This window comes from Carcharodon carcharias, chromosome 25 (genome assembly GCF_017639515.1).
Source record: "Carcharodon carcharias isolate sCarCar2 chromosome 25, sCarCar2.pri, whole genome shotgun sequence".
Taxonomy (NCBI): Eukaryota; Metazoa; Chordata; class Chondrichthyes; order Lamniformes; family Lamnidae; genus Carcharodon; species Carcharodon carcharias.
Genome location: NC_054491.1, coordinates 33516588 through 33528788, shown reverse-complemented (window position 1 = coordinate 33528788; position 12201 = coordinate 33516588). Strand labels below are relative to the sequence as shown.

The following is a 12201-nucleotide window of genomic DNA, read 5'->3' as shown; positions in this document are numbered from 1 at the left end:
TGAGATAATCACCAGTGTTATTTTGGGTATGGCTGAAGGATAAATTTTGGCTAAGCTACTGAGAAAACATTGCTGCTGTCCTTTGGACTAGTGCCATTGGTTCTTTTACAAAGGACAGATGGGGCTTCAGTCTCATCTGAAAGCCGGCACCTCCAACAGTGCAGCACTCTCTCAGTAGGTTTTGTGCTCAAGTCTCTGAAGTGAGGCATGAACCCACAACCTTCAGACTCAGATCTACAAGAACTACTACTGAGCTACAGCTGACCTAGTAGGGAAACATTTTCACTTCTAATAATGCAGCAAGTGACTACCCACCTCAGACCAGTAAATACAACCCACGGGAACTAGCAGCTCTCTCCTCAGACATGGACACCCACATGTCAGAAGGGATCAGAAGTATTTCTGCAATTACAAGCGATCATTTTAAAAAGAAAACGTGTCTTTTGTTGTTCCAGTTACAAAAAACACATGTGCCAGGAATGGAAAATGGTCCTAAACAGTGGCAGAGGGACTTGTTTTCCTGATGTGCACGCACACTGTTGAATATAGAGCCAAACACTCTTGTTCCTGCGGTGTGCTCCTGGAGCTGCTAATTGCTGGGGTATGGTATTACAGGTAATGACCACCCTCAGGTGCCTAATCTACGTGGCTATTCTTTAAGTCAGTATCAACAAGCTGGATTGGGAGTTACAGTGTCACTACTGAGCCTGGTCCTATCCTCACCAGATGTCTGGCAAGATGCTCATTCTAGGTCTTCCAATGATCTACCAGGATCATTGATAAGCAATCAGGAATGGAGGCATCTGGATGAATGTTTCCCTTCTGAGTCAAGGGGTGCTGAGGCCAATTTGAGCACCTGCTGCAGATCCAATGCAAATCATGGATCAAATCTGGCTTTCCAGGAAGCGTCTTTATGAGCTGAGCTATAGTGGAGCTGTTTAAATGAAAAAGAGAACAACTTTGGATGGAATGGGTAGCTGGTGAGAAATCGCTTGTGTTGCTCAGATGAATTGGCATCACAGGGATATGGGTTTACCAAGGAAGAAGACTATTTAACAGTGACCATCCAAACTATGCTTAAAGCAGAGAATTGGACTAGTTCCTGTCTGGGATGGAGATTGCACAGCACAAGGGACAGGTCATGGTCATTGTGGTCTCCTGGACTAGGTTCAATCACCTAGAGAGATCAGAGAGGAATTTTCTGGATTTTTTTTCCATCCTAATGGAAATTTTGATCAAGATTTCCCAAGAGATTACATGCGATCTATGGGTTAGAGAGGCATCACAGCCATATAGGACAAGCTAGTTGGACCATTTGGTCTCTGCCTGTCTGATTTTTGAAGAGAAGTAAGCTTAATTTCTAGAGAGCCTGACTGAATTGAAATAACTACATGCCAGAATTCGGCTCTGTTATTCTTCAAGTCAAATTGACCTCCTCCACTGTCCTAACTGCTTATTCCTCTCACCATTTTTGTGTCGCGATGAAGCTGCTCTGTTGTGAGAATGCGCACTCTCTGTTCGCTGATCGGCTGACTGCCTCCTTTCTATGGATGAAGCACTGCCGTCATGGTCCAGCGAGGTCAGGCTGCTCTCCAATCCAGTGGGCTGCAGGTAAGGTGTCTCCACAATTCCATCAGCTGGGGGAGGTTCAGGTGGTGGTGGCAGGTCTGTCCAAGGCAGAGATAGAGTAAGTAAAAAAAAGTGGCTAAGTCAGCGTCCTTATAGCACCCCTGGGCTAGAGAGAGGGGCGATAAATCAAGCAGGATTCCTGATCCCTAACCGGTGACTCTTTTTGGAGAGTGTGCATGTGTCGACACTGTTGTGTATTGAAATCAGTAAGACTAACACAAGTTCAGCTGCAGGCAGCCATTATTAAACTAACTTTATTTACATCTCCCCAACAGAGAGGGCAGCACTGGGGGCAATATAACAAAGTGCTCAGATTTTGAAATATCCTACATTCTCTCCCCACTTAAAAAAAAACATTTAAAGCTTAAATGTAAAATATTACATGTAGATAAGTTCCATGAATACAATATAACTAACCCAACATCAACAATATCTGAAAATTTAACAGATTGGGTTGCATATTTGTTTTTACTGCAATCACAACCAGATATTGATATTGCCAGAGTAATTAACAAGTAAAAATAATATTTTTCCTTAACATTAGTACATGTTTAACAAAAATATAATTTGACAATTAGTAATGAAAAGGACAACCATTTTCTTCTTCTTTCTATACACCTTCAATTATTCTCTCTGGCTTCTTTCTCTTTCCGTCTGGGTATCTCATTTCACTGGTTGACTCTGTTCTCTCAACATCTCTGACTGCGTCAAACCTTTGACTTTGACTACCAACTTCACTTAATGGTTGGGACTGTGATATTGATTGATTTATCTTCATCAAACACCTTGAATCACTTTGCTATACAGGTGGAGTCTGTAATTGTGGTAAACTTTCAATTTTTTTTAATTTTCACTTTCTTCTGACTTTCAGTTAGGCTACAGGAGGAATTTGGAATATAGGAGGTTTCTCATGCTCTCCCTTTGTCAGATTTTCTCTTTCAAGCAAATGATCTACATGACACTGATGGAGTGTCTCTCAAAACTTCACTAGATATGTGAATCCACCTAGCATCTTTACAACAACTCCAATCACCATGGTAGATTTTCACAATGACTTTCTGGCCAGCACTGAACTCTAAGTTTCATATCTTGTATGTCATGACTCATCTTCACCTTGTCTTGCTTTTCTCCTACTTTGCTATTGATGGCAGGCTGAAGCAAACTAAACCTTGTCCTAGGAACATGTTTAAACACTAATTTGTAAGGTGAGCAACCTGTTGTAGATTGTAAGGTTATTCTGTAAGAGGGCAGAAAATTGTCTAGCCTGTGTCAAAAGGATACATGGAAATTACAGCCCAGCTACTACCAAATACTTCTGCAAAGACCTCTTCACTATCTGTACATTTTTTTCTCCAGCACTGTTCAATGATGTGTCTTCTGGTGCTATTAGAATGTGTTTGACTCCATCTTACTCATAAATATTTCAAACTCTTCTGGCATAAACTGTGGACCATTATCTGACAACAATACCTCTGGCAACCCATAAACTGCAAACCAACTTCTCAAAATCTCAAATAGTTTTGGCACTTGTGCTATTGGGTATAGACTCAACATTTATCTACTTGCTATAGTTATCAACCAAAACAAGGTACTCTTTCCCTTCCGCTTCAAAAAAATCAAAATGTAGAGGCAGGAGGTTTAGGGGGAATGTGAGGAAAAACTTTTTTACCCAGAGGGTGGTGACGGTCTGGAATGCACTGCCTGGGAGGGTGGTGGAGGCGGGTTGCCTCACATCTTTTAAAAAGTATCTGGATGAGCACTTGGTACATCATAACATTCAAGGCTATGGGCCAAGTGCTGGTAAATGGGATTAGGTAAGTAGGTCAGGTGTTTTTCATGTGTCGGTGCAGACTCGATGGGCCGTCTGCACTGTGTGATTCTGATTCTGTACTCATTCCCATGGATTTCTTGTGTCTTACCATGGAATGAAAGAAAACTTGCTTGGATCATTTCTCATTCTGAGACACACTTCACAACTTTTCACCAACTCTTCAATATCTTTATCTACCTATGCACACCAAAAATAGCTTCTTGCTACTGCTTTCATATAGACTATCCCTGTGTGCTCTTGGTGAAGTTCCTCTAACAATGTCTGATCCTTGGCAGAATAATGACTCATAATCCCCTTAGGAGACAGCCTTGATCTACACAGTTCATTTCAATGGCGAAACACTCCTGCAATTACTCATCAGTGCACTCTTTCAGGCAGCCATTCATTACATAATTGAGCATTTTACTGAGCACCACGTCCTTGCGAGTTTCTTCACTAATTTCTCTGGCAGACATTTCTCCAGGCTAGATCCTCCTCCTCCTTCAGGTACAATACCCTGTGAGGGCATTGGTGACTATGGGCTCCCATTGGATTGGTCCATGATTATGCTTGACAAAGTACTGCAGTGATTTGCCGTTGTCTTCTGCAATATTGCTGACCAGGAAATTCCCCCACTCTTACAGCCTGTCATCAGGCATGCTGGAAGGATTTACAGCTGATAGTCAACATGTTTGGCCACATTATGAACCTGCCTTCTGTGGCCATCAAGTCCTGAAGTGGGACTTGAACCTAGAGGTGGGGACATGACCACTGCACCACAAGACCTCCACTAATAGGATATATCACTGTATTCCACTCTAACACTAATTTCACCTAATACGTTATTGGAATAATCAGTCAGTTTCACACTAGTTGTACTTAAGGGTATATGACTTAAGGATTCTTGTACTCTCCTTCCAAGATAACTGACACTGCTGCAGCTGTACCAGTGGTGAAAGTAAGTTGTGAATCTCTAACTTTCATTTTTATCGTGGGCGCTGGAATTACATCTTCAGTCTCATCACTCTCATCTTCTGTGTGCTGTTTTCTTGCTCTCCGACTGAGTCCAACTCATTGTCTTTATGCTCGATAACATCAACTTCTGTTTCCATATCTACCACACGTGCAATCGAGGACTTTCAGATTGCTGAACTAGCTTTAGGTCTACCACGACCTCAACCTGGTGCATGACTGCAACCTGGAGCATTCCAGTTTCCTCTACTCCCGTGGGCCAGCTGGATATGATCGACTCTCCAACAGGCATTTGACTGGAAATGGGGACTTCTAAATAGTTGGTTGTAAATCAGTCACCAAGGTGGTAGTATCTTTCGCTCGGCAAAATCAACATAACTTATGTGACCCATAGCGTTCCACATAGACAAAAACTTTGATACTTATGTCATTTGGATGAGTTTTAGGAATTGGAGCTTATGCACCCTCAGTAATTTAAAATGAAATTACATATTCTTATTTCATTAGTGTGATTGACCGGAAATGGGGGCTTTTAAATAGCCTCCTTCCCCGTCAGTTTATTGCCTTGCTAAAAAGCTTGGCCTGGGTTTTATTGTGGCTCCAAGGTCAATTTCTAAGTTTGTGCTATACCCACAGTGATGAGAGAGTTTCTTTAGTTCGAGAATGTAGTCTGCAACAGTCTCATTTGGCAACTATTTCCTTTAATGGAATGCAACTCTCAGTGCAACCTCATTCTTAGTTGTGCCATAATATGAGTCCAGAATATCATTAATTTCTGCATATTCCATTGATCTAGGGTCTCATGGGCAAAATTGGGTAAAACAACCTCAAAAGCATCTGGCTCCATCATGGTAAGGAAAACATTTACTTTATCCTCATCTCCTACTTTATTCTCTTTCAGCCAAGTGTAACCTTTGTTCGTAATTACACCAGTCCTCGTTGTTAGGTTGAATTCCCCGATTGTCCACAAATATGTCTTCAGTGCCAACTTTTCAATTATGTATGTCCTGACTCACTGTGTACCTTAATACAATGTACACAGGGAGAATTCTTTCAAATTGTTCAAACTTGCTCAAAATCAACTTTAGAACTTTCAAAAATGTGTCACAATGTTCTTCAGTCCTTAATTTCTCAAATGAAATATAAAAGAAAATCCCCTCCCACACTTGTCAACATCTTTCTGTTGTGCATTGCGCTGAGTAAGATTAACACATGATCAACTGCAGGCAGACAAGCAAACATTATTGAACTAACTTTATTAACACCTCTCCAATATAGAGGGTAGCAGAAAAGGCAATGGCCATTTCCAACAAGACAGAATCTAACCATCTCCCTGACATTCAATGGCGTTACCATCACTGAATCCCCCATTATCAACATTTTGGGAGTTACTAATCAGCAACTAAACTAGATCAGCCATATAAATACAGTGGCTACAAGAACAGGTCAGAGGCTGAGTTACTCTGCAGAGAGTAACTCATCTCCTGACTCACCAAAGTCTGTCCATCATCTACACGGCACAAGTCAGGAGTGTGATGGAATACTCTCCACTTGTCTGGATGAGGGCAGCTCCAACAACACTCGAGAAACTCAACACCATTCACGACAAAGCAGCCCGCTTGATTGGCATCCCATCCACCACAATAAACATTCACTCCCTCCACCATCGACGCACAGTAGCAGCAGTGTGTACCAACTACAAGATGCATTGCAGCAACTCATCAAAGCTCCTTTGACAGCACCTTCTAAACCCATGACCTCTACCACCTAGAACGGCAAGTGCAGCAGATGCATGGGAACACCACCACCTGCAAGTACCCCATCAAACCATACACCAGCCTGACGTGGAAATAAATCGTCATTCCTTCACTGTCGCAGGGTCAAAATCCTGGAATTCCCTTTCTAACAGCACTGTGGGTGTACCCACATCACATGGACTGCAGTGGTTCAAGAAGGCTTCAAGGGCAGTTAGGGACGGGCAACAAATGCTGGGCCAGCCAGAGCCACCCACATCCCAAGAAGGAATGAAATAAAAAAAAAACAAAATGCTGAGGTCTTGCCACATATACACACTTCATAAGAAAAGTCAAGATGAGATAAAATCATTTGGCCTTTGGATATCTCATCCTTTCAGTTGTCTAACTCAATAGTCTTGCATCCAAATTACAGATTGAGTGAGGATCGAGATCATGTCTGGTGCCAGCTTATTGAGAAACACTCAGGTCAAGGATAGAACAGTTGCCCGGTGCTGCGGGTTGTCATTCCTTCAGGCTTTTTATTGTGCCTTGGATGGGCATCACTCCACAGCCAGGAGACCGGAGAGCAACCAAAAACTGAGCCTCATTAATATTAAAGCGGCAATCTGGCTCTGTTGTCAAGCAGATTCCTGTCTGCAACAAATGAATACCAGCCTTGCTGGCAAATTAAATTCTGGTGGAAAGTGGGAGAATGGGGTATGGGAGAAGTGACAATATGGTGGGGGATGATGTCACTGTCATTTTTAAAGACTTAAAAACAAACCTTACTTATTTGTTGGTCACTGATTGGAACACAACAGTTTAAGGAACATGATGGGTGGAAGGGAAGGGGGGGGAACGTAAACCCAGCTTCTGCTCCTCTCAACCCAAGCCTATTGGAACAACTGAGGCCTAAAACTGGAACTATCATTTACATAGTGGGGGGGACCTACTACCTGCCTTAGGCGTCCATCCTGGATGCCTGCAAACTTCCTTTAATCAACAAGGCAGCACCGATAATGCAGCTGCACATCGGGGGAGATGTTGCACCCTGAAGATGGTCCTTTTTTGCCTCTTTTCTCTGCTGAGAAAACAGACACAACGAGGACCAATATCTACACCCTATGCTCATGCCTTCAAAACCACACTTCCAAAGGATACAGTGCATTTGAGAGAGAAGGGGAAAAACTGAAAGGGCCAAGCAAAAACTGACTGAACCATTCAAATCCAAATTGTGTTAAATATTAATTAGGTGCCCTTCTCCAGGACACAAATTGGTTGCTTCTGATTTTCTCTCCCCATATGGCTATGGTTAAACTACATGTCAAGCTTTCAATTATAATTGAGGATGCCCAACTTCCCATGTAAATGCATCATGGGCAGAATTTTCCGTTTGACGTGCGGGAGGGTGGGTCCCACATGTCAGTGCTTAAAATGAAGCGCAGTGACATCAGGCGAGTGTCCCGACGTCACCGTTCACCATCGCGATATTTAGCTGGGCGGGTGCACGTTGAAGCGCGCCGCGCGCCCGCCGTTAATTAAGGGGCTTGTTAAGGCCCTTAACTCGGTAATCGACACCGATTTTGAGGCGCCCGTGCGATCTTCGACTCAGCGCACTGGCAGGCGGATAAGTGGCTTTTTAGCAAAACTCATCCATGGGCGGGATATGTGACTCAGAGGGGTTATCAACATTTTATGTGAAGTATTTATTGCAGAAAGTGTTTTAAACTTGCCTGTGTGATCGGTAGCAGTTCAGGTCGATTTCCAGCAGCTTTCTCTGTACTTTGAAGCTTCAGCTCACCAGTCTGCAGTCAGGAATCTTTATCGGGCCTGCAGCTTTCTGGAGGCCTCCATTTAGCCTGGGTATGGGTTCTGACATCTCCAGTGGAGGCAGTTCTTCTGAGGAGGAAGGGAGGGCTAGAATAGGGAGGAGGCCAGGAATGGACAATCAGCCTCCAGGGGAGCCACCTTTGGGAGGCCAGGCGCAGGCACAAGGGGCGCAGGGCCAAGAGGTAGTCCAAGGTGGAAGGGGCTGCAGAAGATGCCACTATCCTGCTGCCAGGGTAAACAGGCGGTGAAGCAGCTACCTCAATATGACTGAGGTGCAGTGCAGAAGGAGGCTCTGTTTGTCAAGGGAGACAGTCAACTATATCAGTCAGATGAATGGCCCTGAGATATCCCCTCAGGGCGGACACCCCATGCCAGTTGCTCTGAAGGTCACAGTTGCCCTCCACCTCTATGCCTCTGGCTCCTTCCAGGGTTTGGTGGGTGATCTTTGTGGTGCCTCCCAATCAGCTGTCCACACTTGTGTCAAGCAGGTCACAGACGCTCTGTTCAGATGGGTGTTGACCTTCATCCACTTCCACTGCGACGAGGCAAGTCAGGCACAGTGAGCCAGAGGCCCCGTGGCCATTGCTGGCTTCCCCCGTGTCCAGGGTGCTATAGACTGTACATATGTGACCATCAAGGCGCCAGCAGGTGAGTCCGGTGCCTTTGTCAACAAAAAGGGCTTCCACTCCATGAACGTGCAGATAGTGTGTAATCACAGGATACAGATTCTACAAGTCTGTGCAAGATACCCGGCAGCTCCCACAATGCCTACATCCTCAGACACTCCCAGGTGCCGGGGCTCTTCAGTGCTCCAGCTCGGCTGGATGGATGGCTGCTGGGTGACAAGGGCTCTCTCCTCAGAAGGTGGCTCATGACGCCTCTCCGCCATCCAAGAGCAGAAGCTGAGCAGCGGTACAATAGGAGCCACGTCTCCACAAGGGCTGTGGTGGAGAGAGCCATCGGTCTTCTCAAGATGTGCTTCTGATGCCTGGACCTCTAAGGGGGCGCAATCCTGTACCCTCCAGACCGCGAATTTGTGATAGAGGTAGCATGCTGCACTCTGCACAATCTTGCGCTGGAAAGGGGGGATGCAGTTGACGATGAAGACCTTGATGCAGTGGATGAGGCTGCACATGATGAATCCAGCAGTGCCTCAGAGAATGAGGAAGCACAGGGCAATGATGAGGGGCAGCACGCTGACCCGCTACTACACCAAGGAGGCAGGGACACCCGGGACACTTTAATCCAACAAACCTTCAGCTGGCTCCACACACATGGATCAGCAGGACCAGCATTGCCTGGTGCGTCGACATGTGGCATTTAGGTGTTACATCTTCCACCTCATCAGCTGCAACTAAGGGCTTAGTACAGAAACATCAATGTCCACTCAAACACTCATGATATGTATGTGAAACAGACAAATGCAGCACAAAGGAGCCACCCTCAGCCATGGTCAGAAATGTGGAGTTTATTCCCATTCATCACATGGTGCCACAAGATCAAATCAAAATGTTGTTCCAACATTAAAAAATATAAATTCCCTAATCTCGGGCCAACACAGAAGCACCAGTGACAAACCCATGGAGTGCCTAACGTGCCTTATGCTTATGTTTGCGGGTGCTACGTCTTGGTGTTGCCCCATCACTCGGAGTGGTTTGTGAGACAGCCTGCTGACTCTGCTGTCCTGTTGGCCTCGATGACCTTGGCGGGCGTCCTCTGGCCCGTGGAGCCTGTGATGGCCCTGCCTGGGAGGGAGTGGCCAGTTCCAGAACTGACACCTCCCCAGTTGTCGCAGCCTCAACAGATGCAACGGTCACTGGCAGAGGGGCAGAGGAGCTGCTGCCCTCATCCGGAGCGCCCTGAGAGGAGCTCACAGCGACGACAGGCAGCTGCTGCACTGACCTGAGGTCACATTGGACCTCCCTGATCACCGCAGATGGATGGGCACCGAGCGGCGACACTTGGTTCCCAGAACATCTCCCACATTGCGAATGACCACCTGTGGCCAGTAGCACTGTGAGGGCTTGCAGGTCCGAGCATAACCCCAGCAGAAGATTCTCAATCCAATTGAAGCCCATCTCCGAGAGAGTCGCCAATCTCTCAATGGAGGAAGACTGAAGCTCTTTCCTAAGGTTCATGCCATCACTGACACTCTGCCTGGATTCCTCCACCACAGAGACCAAGTGAAGCACACCCTCATGCAACCCTGCCAGATGCTCCCGCGCACCCGGCCGCTTGTCCTGCAGCTGCTGCATGGCAGACATCTCCAGAGGCACATCATCACTGCCCGACTCAGCATGTGCCTGGTCCCCTGCAGTCCTCCTGCTGGCGCCATTGGCACTCTCTGACGGTCCCATCTCCTCCAGCAATTGTGACGTGCCCTCTCTACTGTGACCCGGAACACTAGCCGATGTTACAATTCCCACTGATGTGGTAGTCGCTGCGCTGGTGCCTGCCTTGATGAAATGGTGTGACACTCGTGACAATTGATGCCCCCCAGGTGTGGAAGGGTGCATCTGGATGTCCTCATTGCGGCCATGCTCTGGTGATGCTGAACTTAACAACAAGGACAGTGGATCAGTTAGCATTCACTCAGTAATACACTTCATCCCTTTCCCCCCAGGCTCGTAATGTGCTCAACCTTCAAGAACCTAAGGAGACGAGCATTGGTGGGGTGGTAAATAGTCAGGAGGAGGCCCAAACATTATTGGCAGATACAGACGGCCTAAGGAATGCCACTTGGAATGTTATGTGGATAAGTGTGAGGTTATACACTTGGGCAGGACAAACAAGGTACGGGAATACAGGAGAAATGGTAAGACCGAGGAAAGTCAGGACAATTACAGGGACCTTGCTGGACAGACCTGTTAAGGTAGCAGAACAGGAACATAAGGCGTTTATCAAGGTAAAAGCCAGACTTGCCTTTATTAGCCGTGGAATAGAATGTAGGAAAAGGGAGGTCATGTTGCAAGTGCAGAAAACACTGGCGAGGCCACAGCAACACTCCTGCATTCAGTTGTGACCTGCACTTCATGGGAGGGATGGGATTGGAGTGGGGAGAGAGCAGAGGTTCCTGACCATGATGCATGCTGGCCTGGAGAGTTGGAGTGATGAGGAAACATTGCAAACACTGGTGACATTTGCCGTGGAGCACAGGAGATTGACAGGTCACATTATTGACCTTCATACCATTATGAGGGGCAGAGAACAGGTGGACAGATCCCCTTGGTGCAGGGATGACTAATGTGGTGGCAATTATTTAAGTTGCGTGCCATGAGGTTGACAGGTGAGGTGCTGAGGACCTTTTGGACAGAGTAACGTGGGACGTACTGGCTGAAAAGGTGGTGGAGGTACAAACCCTCCTCAGAGGCAATAAGTATTTGGATGTGCAGCAGCGATGCCATGGCATGTTAGGCCATGGGGATAGTGGTCACACATAGGATAAGGCGACTTTGGAAGGTGCTAGAGACGCGCATCCTCAAGGGGCCAAGGGACCTTTGTGTATGACCCACACGTCTGACTGTATCAGTCTGTGAATGAGCAGTGTTGCTGCATTAACGATTGCAGCAACCATCAGTGGTTTAGGTGGTGGGGAAACAACGTGGATGGGCCTCAAATACCTGGCCGCTTCACCCCAGCCTCACCGACACATGTGGACCTGGGCATATGGCGGGTTTCAAATTCCAGGGCCTGCCGTTCGAAACGGCTCAGGATGACGAGCTTGTACATGTTGTGCGCATGGTTCTCCTGCAGAACAGAGAACGCCGTCTATTGGGGCTGATCACTCATGTACTCTGCAAAGGCACGCCGCACTCCAACCACAGTGGCTCATCTGAGACCTCCAGCGCCTCCTGTCCACACTACTGGTGATCGGTCACCAAAATATAGTATGGCTGCTCCTAACCCCCTCCCCCATACAACGGCCACCTTGGACACATTCAGCATCCATCACCTTCAGTAACACATGGGTCTTAGAGCCCATGGCAAGGAGGCGCAAGTAGGTGCGATGCTGAGGCCAGCAGATGGCTCTTGGCCAGACACATTGAGGCTCCCCTTCCACCATCTCATCACCATTAATAAGACATGTGTTGGAGTTCTGAGTATGTGCCTAGCTGCATCTCCTGCAGGTTGCCCCCAGACTACTCAAGTGCGACGAAGACCAACACATGGTGCGGGGAGAACCCATCTTCTCATCAACCACTAAGGCTAATGTAAGCATGGTGA

General features: G+C 46.7%; 1 protein-coding gene across 3 annotated transcripts in view; it reads right to left on the bottom strand.

Annotated features, from left to right (window-relative positions):
• robo3 (roundabout, axon guidance receptor, homolog 3 (Drosophila)) overlaps positions 1-12201 on the bottom strand; it is a 309406-nt gene that overhangs the window by 25583 nt on the left and 271622 nt on the right. For all 3 annotated transcript variants that reach the window (XM_041174412.1, XM_041174414.1, XM_041174415.1), the window contains one exon: positions 1467-1667. In XM_041174412.1, coding sequence (XP_041030346.1) covers positions 1467-1667 — 201 coding nt within the window. The remainder of the gene's footprint in view (positions 1-1466; positions 1668-12201) is intronic.